Source organism: Lissotriton helveticus, chromosome 1_1 (genome assembly GCF_964261635.1).
Source record: "Lissotriton helveticus chromosome 1_1, aLisHel1.1, whole genome shotgun sequence".
NCBI classification, from domain to species: domain Eukaryota; kingdom Metazoa; phylum Chordata; class Amphibia; order Caudata; family Salamandridae; genus Lissotriton; species Lissotriton helveticus.
Window position 1 is genome coordinate 828,839,443 of NC_136057.1, and position 17,119 is coordinate 828,856,561.

A 17,119-nucleotide genomic window follows, 5' to 3' on the forward strand; every position below is an offset into this window, starting at 1 on the left:
AGCCCCCTCACCGGAAACACACCCCGCGATGAGGGCAGCTAAGTCCACCACAGCCGAAAGTCAATAGACCAGACAGGAAGGAAGGGTAGCCCGGTACACCCAGGAAGACCGGACCGGCTGCGCCTGAAAGAGGGAGAAACACAAAAACCATCTCAGCTCCCAAGACCGAGAACAGGAGGGCAAAGAAGGATCCTAACACACCTCAGAGAGGGGTCCGCACACAGGAGCCAAAAAGAAGCAGAACCAGAGCCACGACGCAGACAGCGGGTCAGACCTGGCGAACAGCGCAGCAACCACGGAGAAAGACAGCCCGGGGTGCCACCAAGGCATTCCAATCCAGCAATATGGGAATTGCACCTGCAACTTACGTAAAAGCCATGGAGAGCAGAGGCCCGAAGGCGACCACAACTCCCCAGCCCAGCACAGCTATATAACAGCTACCACTACCCCACATAGGGGTATGTTAAGTCCTTAGACATGGGAACCCTCTTAGGAAGAAACTTCCGCAGCAGAGAACAACAAAAAGAGTCGCAGGTAAAACGCCCCGCAGATGGCTTGTCAAGCAGCCAAAGAGAAAAAAACAGTAGGCCTAATCTCAGGGCCAACCTGGTGTAGATAACCCAAAGCAAAAACACACAGTCAAGAAGTGCCGGCCAGCAGCCGACAGAACCACAGTCCCAACAAGGAGGACTCGTGTGGCCAAGAAGCAAACAGAACAACAACTAGGGCGACCCGCCCAAAAGTAGGAACACCTCCAAGAACTAGATCAACTCAAAGATCACAGAGGGGGAGGAGGAGGAGGGTAGGAGAAGGCCGCCGAGGCCCTGCCAAGAACCTCCGGATGGCCGAGTCTGCCGGGGCATGGAACAAAAGAGTACCATCGAAGGGAAGATCAACCAGCCGTTCCTGAACATTTTCCGGTAACACACTGTCCCGAAGCCACGCATGGCGGCGAAGGGTAACCGAAGAAGCCATGGCACAACCAAGCACCTCCGAGATGTTCAGAGTGGAGCGAAGAATAAACGCTGTCAGCTCCCGGCCTTCAACGCATGGTGCCACAAATTAACCCGAGCATCCTCCTGTGAAGCGAATCCCAGGGACTCAGCCGAGTCCCACAAACAAGAGGTGGCCCTAGCCAACACACAAAGTACTAAGGGCCCGCAGAGCCACACTGGTCAACGTGAACATATGGCACCCCAGAGAATCTAGCCAGCAGGCCTCCTGTAAATGTAAATGTATTTCGATTTATATAGCGCACGATTCACCCAGGGGTCTCAAGGCGCTTGCTTAGGGAACCCGTCCTGGTATTCCCCTGTGAGAGATACCCCAGCAGGGTATTCACAAGGTGAAAGCCAGGCATCCCGCCGCGAGGGGCCGTAGTGATGGAGGAAACAACAGCGGCGGCAGGGAGGTTAAGGCAGTCCGCAAAAGGGGGCTTGAGGCAGAGGGGTGGAGGGAAAGCCACACCAGGTCTCAAGGCGCCGGAAGGTGCCGGTGCAGAAGGTGTTGGGGCACCAGTTCCCCCGTGGCGGGCGTCCCCATCAAGGAAAAAAGGAGCGAACCCTCGAAGGGAAGCAGCAGCTCCCTCCCACCAGAGCCCTGGTGGAGAACTTCCAGCAGATGAACCGCGGGAAATGGGCAACCGGATTCCCCCATGGGCAAAGCCGTGGACACAGCGCGAGCGAAAGCCGCACCCGTCTCCGTAGGGTCCCGCGGTGGGGAAAGCAGCTCCACCGTGGGTGACGGCTGAAAGCTAAGGGGGCCATCCCCGAAACCAACCGGAGTGGGCAAAGGCCCGGTCCGGAAAGGAGAAAGAGGGACCGAGGAGTGGGGAACTTGTGACTCCTCTGGTGAAAACCACAGCCGCAGCAATGGCGAGGAGCCGCCCTTTTATGACGTCGGGGAAAAAGCCACGACGTGGCGACCCTTCTTCGGTGAGGAAGACACCAGCAGGTACCAAACCTCTGGGGAAGAGGGGGCGTCTTTAGACGAGTCCGCGACCCGCCGCCTGTCTGGAGCCGTAGAGTCTGCAACTCGAGGCAAGACGCCATCATCGTGTGGCGCAAAGGAGGCTGGACAGGCTTCCTCCACACCACACAGCGCAGGGGACCAGGGCTGTGCTGGAGCAGAGGTGGCTAAAGGACCTCTGATGAGGCAGCCGCCTGCGTGCAGGAACGAGAGGGACACGGGGAGTGACAAGGAGCCCCCCGCCGGCCCCAACCCATATTGGGACGAGGGGGGTCCCCCGACCCATGTGGCGCCGCCAAGGCCAACTCGACCTCTGACAAGGCAGCCGCCTGCGCGGAAGGACTAGAGGGGCCCAGAGGAGGACGAGGGGTCCCCCACCAGCCTCGACCTATGACTGGACGAGGGGGTCCGCCGACCCCTGTGGTGTCACCAGGGCCAGCAGCTGCCGGCGCAGTAGTGGCGTCACCTCGGCCTCAGACAAGGCCGCCGCCTTTCCCGAGTGCCGAGAGGGGCTCAGGGATGTGACCCGAGCCCCGGCGACCTCCGCGACACCACAGGGACTCCCACTGGAGTTTACGGCGAGGCAGACGTACTGTGATGCGAAGGAGGGACCCCTGATGGGCTGCACCCCAACGGCACCACATCCTCCAAGCCTGGAGCCGAGCCAGTCGGTGCCGGAGCTGCCAGCAACGCCGCAGAGGGCCCCGCACAACGCAAGGGGTTCGCCGATGTCCCAGGAGGGGAAGGAGGAGGAGGAGCCAACGAGGCCTGCAAAGCTGCCACATATGTCTCCATCAGGGCTCTCGATGACCCCTCACCGGGAAACGGTGGATAGGGGGACGATACGCGGGGCCACATTACCAGCGGAGAGCCCACACCCCCAACAGGCCGGAAACCAGCCCTTCGGGGACAAACTGCGGCACTTACAGACAGGTGAGTGACGCTCTTGCGGCATAGGAGAGGGATGAGGACGACGACGACAATGGTGACTCCGAAAACCTTCTGCAGAAGCTGATCGAGGTGACGTAGCCGAGCTGGACAGGCGAGAGAAGTTTCATCCGGCGCTCGCTATGAGACTTCGGCTTCAACTGTTGGCACGCCTCGCAATCAGTGGACCCGTGAACCTCCCCCAAACACCACATACAAATGAGGTGAGGGTCCATTGCCGACATAAGGCGTCAACACGACGAGCATGTCTTAAAGCCTGAAGGCATCCGCACACTTTTCCCACAGACACACGCAATAGTGAAGAGAAGGCCTAAACAGGCACGCAGAAAAGGGAAAAAACTGACGTAGGCACGCCGGGGTGGGACTTATGTGACCTCGCTGACGTCACGTACGCGGACGACGCCTGGGCGGAGTCACGTGATGCCGTCCCCCCGGCGCGCAGGGATGCCGAGTCAAAAAGTTTTCTGGGTCCAGTCTCACGCCTGGGGATAATTCTGTTAAGGAATCTGCGGCTAGCAGTCTCCATCAGATACAAAGCTACTGGAACTTTGGCTATTAACTGGGTGACGTGAAAAACTAAATCCCCACAGTTTGCAGAACCAAGCTCAAAATAATTTTGGAATAAAAATCCGAAATGTTCATAAATGTTATGGCCATATCGGACTAGGTGAAGCGCTACAACCTTCGATTTCAATACATTCAATAAAAATTTAAGCGAGCAGGAGTTGAAGCTAGTGCTCTGCTTCTTGGGCTACAAGTGCATATTTGAACAAGGAATGCATCAATCTGGCAAAGAGAAACCAATCAAGATTTCATGTCCCAGATACTAGAGTTTTGGATTAACCTTTAATGATACAAAAGTTTAGCATGCTAACTCATTCCAACCCCAAGCTGATAAGGCGATGCAAGATGGTAGTCGGTGTCCACAGGTAGCAAGAGGCCAGCTGCTACCCTCATGAGAGGAGGACAAATGTTTTGGTGCAGGTGCTTATAGAAGAGCCTGAAGCACAAAAGTGTAGCTTAAACATTACCTGGCCCTTGCTCACTTTGCCACTGGATTCAAGCTAGCCTGGCTGATGAGGGCTGTTTGCCTGAAACCGGTCCCAGGATGCTCGTTTCCGGTCGGAAGACATGGCTTGGCAGTTCAGGCAGGACTGTTCCCATGAGGCGAAACTGATTTGCATATAGCCGTCTCTGAACTGGGGTGGCGAAGTGAGCTAAAGAATGATGATGATGGATTCAACCCAGATCTGTGACTGGGGGTGAGTGTCTGAAAAGTTTGAGCTCCGTCCATCATCTCCTTGTGTTTGCCTTGCAGTGTTTCACCATGGGCAGATGAAGGGCTGTGGTAGAGACTAATCGAATCTTGCAGCGGTTGGAAAGACTCTTTCTGCAAGAAGCCGCTACATAGAGCGCTCAGGTCTCAATGAGGACCCTGCATTTTAATGGACAGCACAACAAAAAATGAAATCACAAATCACTGAAAAACGTGTGCATGTTGGAACGCTGATTTGACCATTTGAGATGAGTGAAATGAAATAGCAGATCTTTAGTATGATTGTTATTTATGTAGCTTCTCAGAATTGCTCTTCAGGGTCATCATCTCACTGAGTTAACACCAGTTGGGCCATGGGACTGAATAATGTGCCCACTAGCGGAAAGTGTACCATAGTTACTTTTTTGGCTTCAATGCGCTGGATGATTTTGAAAATTTGGGAAAACCAGCAAACAAAAGTGCAAAATATGTCTGATTGAGTAACTCTGATGTTACTCTCCCTCCCCCCCCCCATCTTATTTGACAAAGAAAACAGTGTGTTTACAGTGCGAACTACAATGTTAGAGAATGAACGAGGAGGAGGATAGTATCAAGGAAGCAAATTCTGAAGAGATCCTGTAACACAAGTACTGAAAGAAGTGTTATCGGACTGGAGAGTCCCTCCCTGCAGTGGAGACTACAGGCTATGAAATCTATGCAGGCAATGGTTGAGAAACCTGGAAAGGAAACCGCGCCTGAGAAGTTGGAATTAAATGGATGGCACACTAGACAGATCATCTGTTGGTTTGCTCTAGTAATTGAGTGAGACATGCCTGTTTGTAACGTTGAAAGGAATGGGGTAAAGGATGCATTTAGGGAGATTATATAACAGGACCTTCTTTCTCTTTCCTCACCCCTTTTCTCTTCACCACAGGGTGCTTGACATACTACTAAATGAAGAGTAAATGGTCTAAAGACTGTTAGATAAATAAAGTGACGTCAGGAGCTTTGTTTGGACAGTGGGGAAAGTAACAACTGTGAGAGACTATACACTCGTGAAAATGTATATACAATGTGTGTTCGATCACTATGCATCAAGAAACAAATCAGCGCACTCTTGAGACTACTGGTGACACAGTTAAAGAATGAAACGTTCCGTTTTAGGGCAAGGCATTGTTGCATTTCAGTTTCACTTCCCATCTCCCCATCGGCTATTTGAAAAGAAAACAGACTTCTAAAAGTCAATTTCTTTTCATTCATGAAATGGGTATCTTACATTTCTTTTTCTATCTCTAGCTGTTTGCTTAGTTCTGTTGCTTTTTGATCCAGACTGGAGCACAGCTGCTGCTTCTCCTGTAGCTCCTGTAGTATTTGCTCTCTGCTCACTTTAGTATTTTGAATATCAGCTTCCAGCTTCTGTGTGGGAGAAGGATATTTTTTTAGCACAACTGCAATAATTAACATCACATATACATTTCAAAGCACTACATGCCTTATCATTACTAAAATCCTCATTTGGAGTAGGATGATACATTGTTATGTGCAGGAATAACCCCCAACCGGAATTATACGTGACATGATAAACAGCAAAAGGACAAACCTGCTAACATTGATTGTGGACGAGAAGTACTTTCCAGAACATGTGGATTTTGATGGAGTAAGCATGAACATCCACACGATTCCCCCTACAACTCATAAATGGCGAGAATTATCGGACCCTACTAATAGCAAATATATCAGCGTCAGTTTTTAACAGAGGATATTGTTGCATCCAATAATGACCAACTCAGAATTTGGGCCTTAATCTATTAGCGTATGTGTTCCTTCTGAACACAACTCTGCAACTATCCCAAATGTCAGATTAAATGAAATGAGCGTTCAGAAATGTTGTTAGTACTGTAAGAAAGAGATTATGTCTTAGTCAGATGAAAAGTACCTGCATATTTAATTTATCAATGAATGCAATCTTGAAAGGGTAATATCTTTGTAAGGCTAATATATATATCTTTGCTTGACAACTTTCAAAGCTAAAACTTCTTAACGTAAGGCAGTGCTTCATTTGAGCAGGTATTTTTCATGGCTTAGCATGGAACTGTTTGATATGTGCATTTTAGGTGTTTGTATTCACAACAGTACTGAAGTGTACTGATCAGAGAGCTACACATTATGTCTGAAGGAAAGGGTGCTGCAGGAGCAACATTGCTAACTGAGAGAAAAACATACATTTTCATAAGAATAAAACTGCTAAAAGGGCAGGGATGTCAATATCACAAGGTGCTTTCTCATGCACTTGCATGCCACTAAGTAGGGAAAGCCACTAGCTCGCCTCCTCATGACTGATTAGCACCCTAGGACACTGGTCTTGTATATACTACCTAAGGTCCATGAATATAAAGGAAAAACAGCTGGAAGACCAATTATTTAGGGAGGAAATTCCATTTTGGAGCCATTAGCAAAATATATTCATGTGTTTCTAAAACCATTAATCAAAGATGTCAGATCATAGGTTAAGGACACCACTGATATGAATCTGGTTGAAAGCTGTGCATTTAAAGATCAACATGAAATACTCGCTACTATAGACATGGAGAATCTATAAACTAACATCCTCAAGATGCTGCATTAGAAACTATCAAGTAGTTTCTGAAAACAAGACCAAGTCCACACCCTGTTCCCACCAGTTACAAACTCGGTTCGGCAGAAATTAGCTTGAAGAACAATTTCTTTTAATTTCATCAGTCCTATTACATTTAAACAAAGGAGACTGCAATGGGATGCCACTACGCACCAGAATTAGCAATACTATTTATGGCACAATACGAAAACAAATGAATATACAAGCATTTCGCCCTTTAGAAATCAGATCTCCTATATAGATGCTGTCCTGATTTCGCAGAGGAAATCTGAGAACCTGATAGACTTCCATAAATGGATCAATGCATAAATGCCAAACATCAAATTCTAGATAACTCAAAATAAACATGAAGGAACATGTTACTTACCCTGTAAGCATCGGTTTGTGGCAAGTTGTGCTGTATAAACACATGCTCTGCATACTCCTGCCATCTAGTGTTAGGACAGGAGTTGTGCAAGTTGTTTTTCTTTGAAGAAGTCTTTTGAGTCACAAGGTTGAGTGACGACTTCTCTCAAGGATATTGCCCATGGGCATGGACTCCATTGTTAGATTGTTTTTCCGCAGGCGGGTGAGAAAGAGTGTAAAGTATGTGTAAGTAATGCGATGACCATGCTAAGTGTAAATGTATAATGTTACTGCAACAGCCATATGCTTCCAGGAATAAAGAGGGCGCCTGTGAATCTACAGCACTACATGCCACAAACAGATGCTTACAGAGTAAGTACCATTCCGTTCAATGGCATGTGTGGTTGTAGATATACATGCTCTGCATAGACTTTTAAGCAGCCCCTAATTAGAAGTGGTGTCTAGCCTCTGAGTGCTACAGTGGTTTGAAAAAGGGTACAAAGCACTGCCTGTCCTACTTTGCCTTACAGGTGTGCTTGTATATCCACACAGTTGTGTTTGGTGATGGTGTGGACCATGTAGCAGCCTTACAAATGTCAACTACGGGTTTGGTCTTAGGTTAGCAAGTTTGAATACTTTTGACTAGCCATCTGGCTATGCTTGATTTGGATATTGGGTTGCCTTTATAAGATGGAGAAAAGGAAACAAAGTTGTTTAGATTTTTTGAAAGCTTTTGTTCTAGCTATGTATAACGTGATTTCTCTGGACATCTAGTGTATGAAGAGCTCTTTCTGCAATAGAATTTGGTTGAAGGGAAAAAACTGGCAACTCAATGGATTGGTTGAAGTGAAATTGAGAGTCTACTTTATGTATGAATTTAGGGTTGGTGTGAAGAATCACTTTGCCTTTATGTATTGGAAAGAAGGGTGCTTCTAAAGGTTAAAGCCTGGAGCTCACTAACATGCCTGAGTGACGTAACGGCAAATAAGAATGCCACTTTCCACGAAAAAAAAATTAAGGGGGCATAATTGTTGGGGCTCAAACGGGGAACACAAGAGTCTGGTGAGAACGATGTGAGGTTCCAGGATGGTGCTGGAGGAACCTTTGGTGAAATAACTCGTTTGAGTCCTTCTATGAAAGCTTTGATGACTGGAATTTTGAAAAAGTGAGAGATGTTGTCTATTTTGGAGATAGGAAGCAAGTGCAGTGAGGTGTAACCGTATGGAAGTAAGTGCATGCTAGATTTGCCTTTTGAAATAGTAGGTAGCAGACAATGTTTTGCATTGTGAGGTTTAGAGGATTTATTTTGTTTAGATTGACAGTAGCAAACCAATTGCTTTCATTCTGAGGCACACCAGGCTCTAGTGGTGGGTTTGCATGCTTCCTTGAGAATGTCTATACATTCTAGATGTAAGTCAAGGTACTCATACTCTAAGAACTCAGGAGCCAAACGGCCTGGTTCCGAGTTTTTGGGCTTGGGTACCTGGTTTGTCCTTGATTTTGAGTGAGAAGGTTCAGCCTGTTGGGGAGCATCTAGTGTGGAACTACAGAGAGGTCTAAGAGTGTTGTGAACCAAGGTTGATGTGCCCATGTGGGAGCTACAAGGCTCATTGTAAGCAAAGTTTGCCTGAGCTTCCAAACCAGGTAGGGAAGAAGCGGGAGAGGAGGAAAAGTATAGGCAAATATCCTTGACCAAGTCATCCATAGTGGGTTGGCCTTGGATAGTGGGTGTGGGTACCTGGATCGAAGTTTGGGCATTTTGTGCTTTCTGCTGTGGGGATAAGGTTGATCTGAGGGAACTCTCACTTTTTGAAGTATGATAAGAGGACTTGTGCATGGAGTTCCCATTTGTGGACTTTCTGCTGCATATTGCTGAAATGATTTGCAAAGTCATCCGTTCCCAGAAGGTATTCCGCGAACAGGGGAATTTGGGTATAGAGGCCACTTCCATATGGCCTTAGTCAGGTGTAATAGTTGTGAAGAACAAGTTTGTCACCCCGCCCTCATCTTGTTTTTGTAGATAATACATGGATGTCATATCGTCTCTCCGAACTAGGACAACCTTGTGCGACAGGTGAGGAAGGAAAGCCTTCAGTGCTAAGTAGACAGCCTGAAGCTATAGGTAGTTTATGTGTAGTGATTGATGTTTGGCATTCCACAGACCTTGTAAAGGGAGGTCTTGTAGGGGAGCACCCAACCCAGTCTGTGATGCGTCCGTGGTGAGAGTGATGTGGGGGACAGGGTCCAGAAAAGGCCTCCCTTTTAACAGGTTGTTGGTGTTCCACCATTACAGACAATAGGGAGTGTGGCGGTCTATCAACACTAGACCCTCCTCTGACCCTGTGACTAAGACCAGTGGTGAGCTAGACATTACTGAACGGGACACATATGTAGTCTTCAATGGTGAATTACGGCAATGCATGATGTAATTATTCCTTCAGACGCAAAACTATCTTTACTGTGATTGTCTGGTTTGTTTGGAACTGGGGCAAGATTGCCTGAAAGTTCTGAATTCGAGCAGGGTCGGGGTAAGCTAATTGTGTTTAGGACTGCTCCCAAGTAAGGCTAAATTTGTAGGGGTTGGCGGGGAGACTTGGGTACGTTGATAGTAAAACCCAGGCTGTGAAGTAGATTTACTGTCATCTGAGTGCATTGTTGGCACATCTGACGTTTAACTGCTTTGATAAGCCAATCATCTAAATAAAGGAATATGTAAGCATTTTTTCCTCGTAGATGTGAAGTGGCTACCGCCAGGCAATTTGTGTACACTCGAGGTGCAGTAGTCACTCTGAATGGAAGAACTTTGAACTGATAGTATTTTCCTGCTACCACAAATGTTAAGTTTGTGAGACGAAGTGCTTGGACTTCTTGCTTGAGTAGTGTTTGATGTTCAGGGATAACTTCATGTCTAGCAGTGAACAATGCTTGAATTAAAATGTAATAATTGCCAAATACACTGTGGCAAAACAGGTACCTCTTTATCTAGCGTTCATGAACTTGTCCATGGCATTTGACTGTGTTGCTGTGGGCTTGCGAATTGGCAATACGCCAATGATTAGCAGGCTGTGTTGCACCACTCCCTGCATCATCTTTATGCTTGCTTTCATTTCAGGGGGGGCATCCCGGCTAGCCTGGAAATTGGCTCTTTTAAGTGCAGCAGTTGTCACAATGGTTTATGGTGGTACTGGACTTCGAATAAAGGGTCTGACGGTGCTGCCTTGCATTTTTTATCTACTGTAGGGGTTATAATTCTGGCCCCAACAGGGTCCTTAAAGATGTTGTCTGTGTATCTTATTATGCCTGGTAACATTGGCAGATTTTGTGTATCTCTGTGAGTAGAAGCTAAAGTTCAAACAGGAAATCCTGCTCTAGGAGTTCTCTATGGAACAATGTGTTATGAAAAGCTGCTGCTCTCATACAGACTTACTGATAGGAGGTTGCTTTCTCAGAAGGGGAAGGACTAGCTGTATACAAGTCTGGATCATTTGGTGTAGTGGGATCAGTGTCATATATATCCCCTAATGGCTCACCTAACCCACCAGTGTCAGACTGTGATGATCCAAGAGGGGAAATGTCATGTATATCCTGGTGTGGTGACAATGGAAGAGTAGAGTGAGAACAGAATGGAGGTGGTGGAGAAGTTGGCGGAGGAGGAGGTGGTGGTGGAGGTGGTATAGGGGCAGTTGAAAGGAAGTGCTAGTGGCTATGTCGTTTGCTATTTTTTGAGGCATTGGAATGGTTTGTGCCTCCTCAAAAGTAAATTTCCTCCTCAAAGGTGGCTGAGAGGAAGGTGAAGCAATAACACGACCAGTGGCAATTTGAATTTGGATTTTCCTCTGGCGAGACCAGCTTTTCTAGGGATGTTTTGACAGGAGACGTGGAAGCTGATGATGGTCTTGAGTTTTTCAGCACCAAATGTTTCGGTACAGAGGCTTCAGCTTTAAAGTGACGTGCTTTGTCGTCACAGAGTGAGATGGGGTCAGCTTCCGGATCGGTACCAAAGGTCGAGTTGGAACCAAAGCATGTTCTCAGTCCGAAAAGGATGATGCCACAGTCTTGGCTTTGGAAGTAATTTTCAGTGCCAAGTCCGAAGGTGGGGCGTCCGAAAGAAAATGCTACTTACCAGTATGCATCTGTTCTTGGCATGTAGGGCAGCTGACATTCATATCTTTGCATGGATCGCCGCCTCGTGTTGGGTCCGGATGATTGCACTTTGTTGTCTTGGAAGAGTCTTCGAAGTATCACAAGATAGGGGACTCCTCCCTTGGACCATAGTGCGCATGGGCATCCACTTCATCCTTAGATTGTTTTTCGCCATTTTGGCAAAGATGGAGTATAGTAGAGTAAAGATGGCCATGCAAAGAAATCCCTGCAGCTGCGACAGGCCCCGGGGAGGAGGGTGAAGATATGAATGTCAGCAGCCCTACATGCCAAGAACAGATGCATACTGGGAAGTAGCATTTTCCGTTCGAGGCATGTGGGCTGCTAAATTCATATCTTTGCATAGACTGTATAGCAGTACCTCCTCTAGCTGTGGACGCCTGTCCCAGCTGCAGCAGTTTGAAAACGAGTTTTGAGGACAGCTTGGCCTACAGCAGCTTGCTGCTTTGCTTGCACATCTACACAATAGTGCTTGGTGAAAGTGTGTATTGTAGTCCATGTGGCTGCCTTACAGATGTCTTCTAGTGGAACGTTTCCTAGGAAAGCCATGGATGCCCCCATTTTGCGAGTGGGGTGTGCTCTTGGGGGCACTGTTAGAGTGCGTTTAGCTTTGTGGTAGCATATTTGAATGCATTTAACTATCCATCTAGCTATTCCCGATTTGGAGATGGGGGTTACCTTAATGTTGTGGTGAGAAAGCAACAAACAGTTGCTTTGTCTTTCTGAATGGTTTAGTTCTGTCAATGTAATATAACAGAGCTCTTCTTACATCTAGTGTGTGTAAGGCTCTTTCAGCTACTGACTGCGGGTTTTGAAAGAAAACGGGCAGTTCAATGGACTGATTGATATGGAAAGTGGAAATGACCTTTGGCATGAATTTAGGGTTAGTACGTAGTACCACCTTATTTGCATTTATTTGCATGTAAGGTTCCTGAATAGTTAAAGCCTGTAACTCACTTACTCGTCTGAGTGAAGTGATGGCCATTAAAAAAGCCACCTTCCATGTCAGAAATTGCAGTTCACATGAGTGGAGTGGTTAAAAAGGAGGTCCCATAAGTCTGGTAAGTACTATATTTAAGTTCCAGACTGGTGAAGGTGGATGTTTTGGAGGGATTATCCGTTTGAGCCCTTCCATGAAAGCCTTGATTGCTGGAACTCTGAACAGAGACAGGTGTTGTCTGTTTTGGAGGTAAGCTGCTATAGCTGTAAGATGAAGTCCTATTGAAGAGTATGCTAGATTGCATCTTTGAAGATGCAACAGTTAACAGATAATCTTTTGTATTGAAGCGTCTAACGGATTGATTTGGATATTGTTGCAATAAATTACAAATCTTTTCCATTTGGCTGCATAGCATGCTCTAGTGGTTGGGCGTCTTGCCTCTTTGATAATATTCATGCAATCAGGAGGCAAATTGAGCTATCCAAATTCTAAGACTTCAGGAGCCAGATCGCTAGGTTCAGTTGATTGGTATCTGGGTGCCTGATTTCTCCATGGTTCTGAGTTAGGAGATGTGGCGATAGACGCAGTCTTTGGTGTGGAACCACGGAGAGTTCTAGGAATGTTGTGTACCATGGTTGTCTGGCCCATGTTGGAGCAACCAGGATCAGTGTCAGAGACTGCTGACGTAGTTTGCGTGCCACTAGCGGAATCAGTGGGGCTGGTGGAAAAGCGTACGCAAATCTGCCTGACCCGTTCATCCATATCGCATTGCCCTGTGACAACGGATGTGGGAACCTGGCGGCAAAGTACTTGCATTTGTAGTTTTCGTTTGTGGCAAACAGATCTTTTTCTGGATGCCCCCATTCTTGGAAGAATGGTTGGAGAGCTTGAAGATGAATCTCCCATTCGTGTATCTGTTGGCTGTGTCTACTTAACAGATCCGCTATTTGATTGACTTTCCCTGGCAGGTGTGCTGTGTGTGACCGTCTCGACGCTGTTGTTAGCGGTCGCTCCCCAGGCTCCCTGCTCGGGCTGGTATCGTTGTGCTGGGTTCCTGATTTAAACCTGCTGTTTTTAATACTGCCCTAGCAGGATCAGCTCTGCACCCTTTCATACAGAATCTCAGGGCGCTTTGCCATCTTTAGCTCGATAATTTTTACTAACGCTGCTGTAACGCTAATTAATGCAGTTTGGCCTCATTTGATCAGCATACGTTTCATTGTAGCGCACTTGCATTCATTGTACCATCGTTGCATTGATATTTGTGGCTGTGTTTATTTTACTCTACTATCCGCTGCCATTTTGTTGTTGTTGTTGTCCCTGCAAGCCAGTCCTCTAGAGCCCGCCCCGCCTCCCAGCTGAGCCTCCCTCCCACTGACTACATACGCCGCTCCCGTACCTGGAAGCGCTGTGACCGTCTCGCACTGTTAGCGGTCGCTCCCCAGGCTCCCTGCTCGGGCTGGTATCGTTGTGCTGCGCTCCTGATCTAAACCTGCTGTTTTTAATACTGCCCTAGCGCGATCAGCTCTGCACCCTTTCATACAGAATCTCAGGGCGCTTTGCCATCTTTAGATCGATAATTATTACTAACGCTGCTGTAACGCTAATTAATGCAGTTAGGCCTCATTTGATCAGCATACGTTTCATTGTAGCGCACTTGCATTCATTGTACCATCGTTGCATTGATATTTGTGGCTGTGTTTATTTTACTCTACTATCCGCTGCCATTTTGTTGTTGTCCCTGCAAGCCCGTCCTCTAGAGCCCGCCCCGCCTCCCAGCTGAGCCTCCCTCGCCCCTCCCCTTCCACTATCCATTTATGACTGATGCAGTCCCGCGCAGCGTTTACACGCAGCGGTCGCGCCGAAGGTGCACCAAAGGTAAGCCCGTCTGCGCCTGGACCGCGCCCAGCGCCTGTCCCCCTGGTCCCCGCCGCACCCAACCCACTAGAATCTCATATGATGCCGCTACTCTCCTCGCCCTCAATCCTGGACTCACACCACAATGCTGCAAAGCCACCCCAGGACGTACCCAGGGCCCATTCGCCTGCCTCTCCTGCAAGTACAACTGCTTCAGGACCCTCACCAAATCCACTTCCTCCAAACTCAGCACCGACTCTAACCGCCTGAAGTGCATCCTGCTTAACACCCGCTCGGTCCACAGACACGCAACTGAACTCTGGGACCTACTCGACACTGCGTCACCAGACATCGCCTTCCTTACAGAAACATGGATGAACACATCATCAGCACCCGACATCGCCATAGCCATACCGGACGCTTACAAGATTATCCGAAAAGACCGCACCAATCAAACAGGAGGAGGCATCGCCATCATCCACAGGAACACCATCAAAATCACAACCAGCTCAGACGATAATCTTGCAACCGCCGAACACCTCCACTTTCAGATCCACACCGACCCTAGGACCACACTTAGAGGCACCCTCATCTACAGACCTCCAGGTACCCGCACTCAATTCAACGATGACATCACGGACTTCGTCAGCTCACATGCCCTCGCCTCCGAGAACTACATTCTTTTAGGAGACCTCAACTACCACCTTGAAAACAAACACGACAACAACACCACCACCCTTCTGGACAACCTGGCCAATCTCGGACTCAAACAACTTGTTGACACCCCGACCCATACAGCCGGACACACGCTCGACCCCATCTTCACCTCCAGCAAGCATATCTCCTTCGACCGCACCACAGCTCTCCACTGGACGGACCACAGCTGTGTTCACTTCAGCTACAAAACCACCCTGAACCACAACCGCCCACAACCTATTCCTCGGAGAAACTGGAACAAAGTCACCTCCGACCAACTCCTCACTTCACTCATCCAAAACCCTCCCACCCTCCCACTGGACCCAAACCAAGCAGCCACCAATCTCAAGCAATGGATCACCCACAGCCCTGACGAATTAGCACCCCTGAAAAAGCACCAAATCAAATCAGCCAGCATTAAGGCTCCCTGGTTCAATGATGACCTTAAAAAATCCAAGAAGGTACGCCGCACCCTGGAGAAATCATGGAGAAAAAACCCAACCGCCGACAACATGACCACCCTCAAGGCAGCCACCCGCAAACACCACCAACTGATTCGTTCCGCCAAGAAATCAGCATTCAAAGATCGCCTCGACAACAACACTCACAACAGCAAGGAACTCTTCAACATCGTCAAAGAATTCACCAACCCCACCGCAGCATCTAACGACATCACTCCCTCCCAAGACCTCTGCGATGCGTTATCCTCCTTCTTCTACAACAAAATTGCCGACATCCACAACAGCTTCGAGAATACTCCCAGCGATCAACGCTCCCCACCCCCCCCCAGATCCCACTCCGCCAACTAACAACCTTAGCGCCTGGAACCCAATCACCACTGAAGACACCATCCGCCTAATGAACTCAATCCACTCTGGCTCGCCAACCGACCCCTGCCCCCACCACATCTTCAACAAAGCTGACTCCATCATCGCACCCCATCTCCGTGATGTCATCAACTGCTCGTTCAACTCTGCCACCTTTCCAGAAAGTTGGAAACACGCCGAACTCAGCGTCCTTCTGAAGAAACCCACAGCAGACCCCTCCGAACTAAAAAACTACCGACCCATATCCCTTCTCCCATTCCCGGCCAAAGTCATTTAGAAAGCCGTCAACCAGCTCGCCGCCTTCCTTGAATCCAACAACTCCCTCGATCCATCTCAATCCGGGTTTCGAGCCAAACACAGCACCGAAACCGCCCTCATTGCAGCGACTGACGATATCCGAACACTACTAGACAAAGGAGAAACAGTGGCCCTCATTCTACTCAACCTCTCCGCCGCTTTCGACACAGTCTGCCACAGCACCCTTATACAACGCCTCAGCAACATCGGCATACAAGGAAAAGCCCTGGACTGGATCACCTCATTCCTCACTGGAAGAACCCAAAGAGTCCGACTTCCCCCATTCAACTCAGAGTCCACCGAAGTAATCTGTGGCGTACCACAAGGATCCTCACTCAGTCCCACCCTCTTCAACCTTTACATGAGCCCACTCACTTCCATCGCGCGTCAACACAACCTCAACATCATCTCGTACGCCAACGACACCCAGTTAATCCTTTCCCTCACCAAAGACCCTAACACCGCCAAAACCAATCTTCACGAAGGCATGAAAGAAGTTGCCGATTGGATGAAATATAGCCGCCTAAAAGTCAACTCAGACAAAACGGAGGTGCTCATCCTTGGAACTTCCCCCTCTGCCTGGGACGACTCTTGGTGGCCTTCGGCTCTGGGCACAGCACCCACACCCACCGATCACGCACGCAACCTTGGCTTCATCCTAGACTCCTCTCTCTCGATGTCCAGACAAGTCAACGCAGTCTCATCCTCCTGCTTCAACGTACTCCGCACCCTCAAAAAGATCTTCCGCTGGATCCCCCTCGAGACTAGAAAGACTGTCACCCACGCACTGGTCACGAGTCGACTGGACTATGGTAACACACTATACGCCGGAATCTCAGCAAAATTACAGAAAAAACTCCAACACATCCAAAACGCATCAGCAAGACTCATACTGGACATTCCTCGACAAGATCACATCTCCGGTCACCTAAAAGACCTCCACTGGCTTCCCGTCAACAAAAGAATTACGTTCCGTCTTCTCACCCACGCACACAAGGCCCTCTACAACCTAGGACCCGAATGCCTCAACACTCGACTGTCCTTCTACAAACCCACCCGCCAACTAAGATCGTCCAATCAAGCCCTTGCCGCAGTCCCGCGCATCCGTAGATCCACCATGGGTGGCAGATCCTTCTCCTTCCTAGCTGCCAAGACCTGGAACTCACTCCCCACTCACCTCCGCCTTACTC

At 48.4% G+C, this 17,119-nt stretch overlaps 1 protein-coding gene across 1 annotated transcript in view; it reads right to left on the minus strand.

Annotated features, from left to right (window-relative positions):
* Window positions 1-17,119, minus strand: part of EEA1 (early endosome antigen 1) — a 764,210-nt gene that overhangs the window by 489,542 nt on the left and 257,549 nt on the right. The window contains exon 18 of the mRNA XM_078674577.1: window positions 5,448-5,587. Coding sequence (XP_078530703.1) covers window positions 5,448-5,587 — 140 coding nt within the window. The remainder of the gene's footprint in view (window positions 1-5,447; window positions 5,588-17,119) is intronic.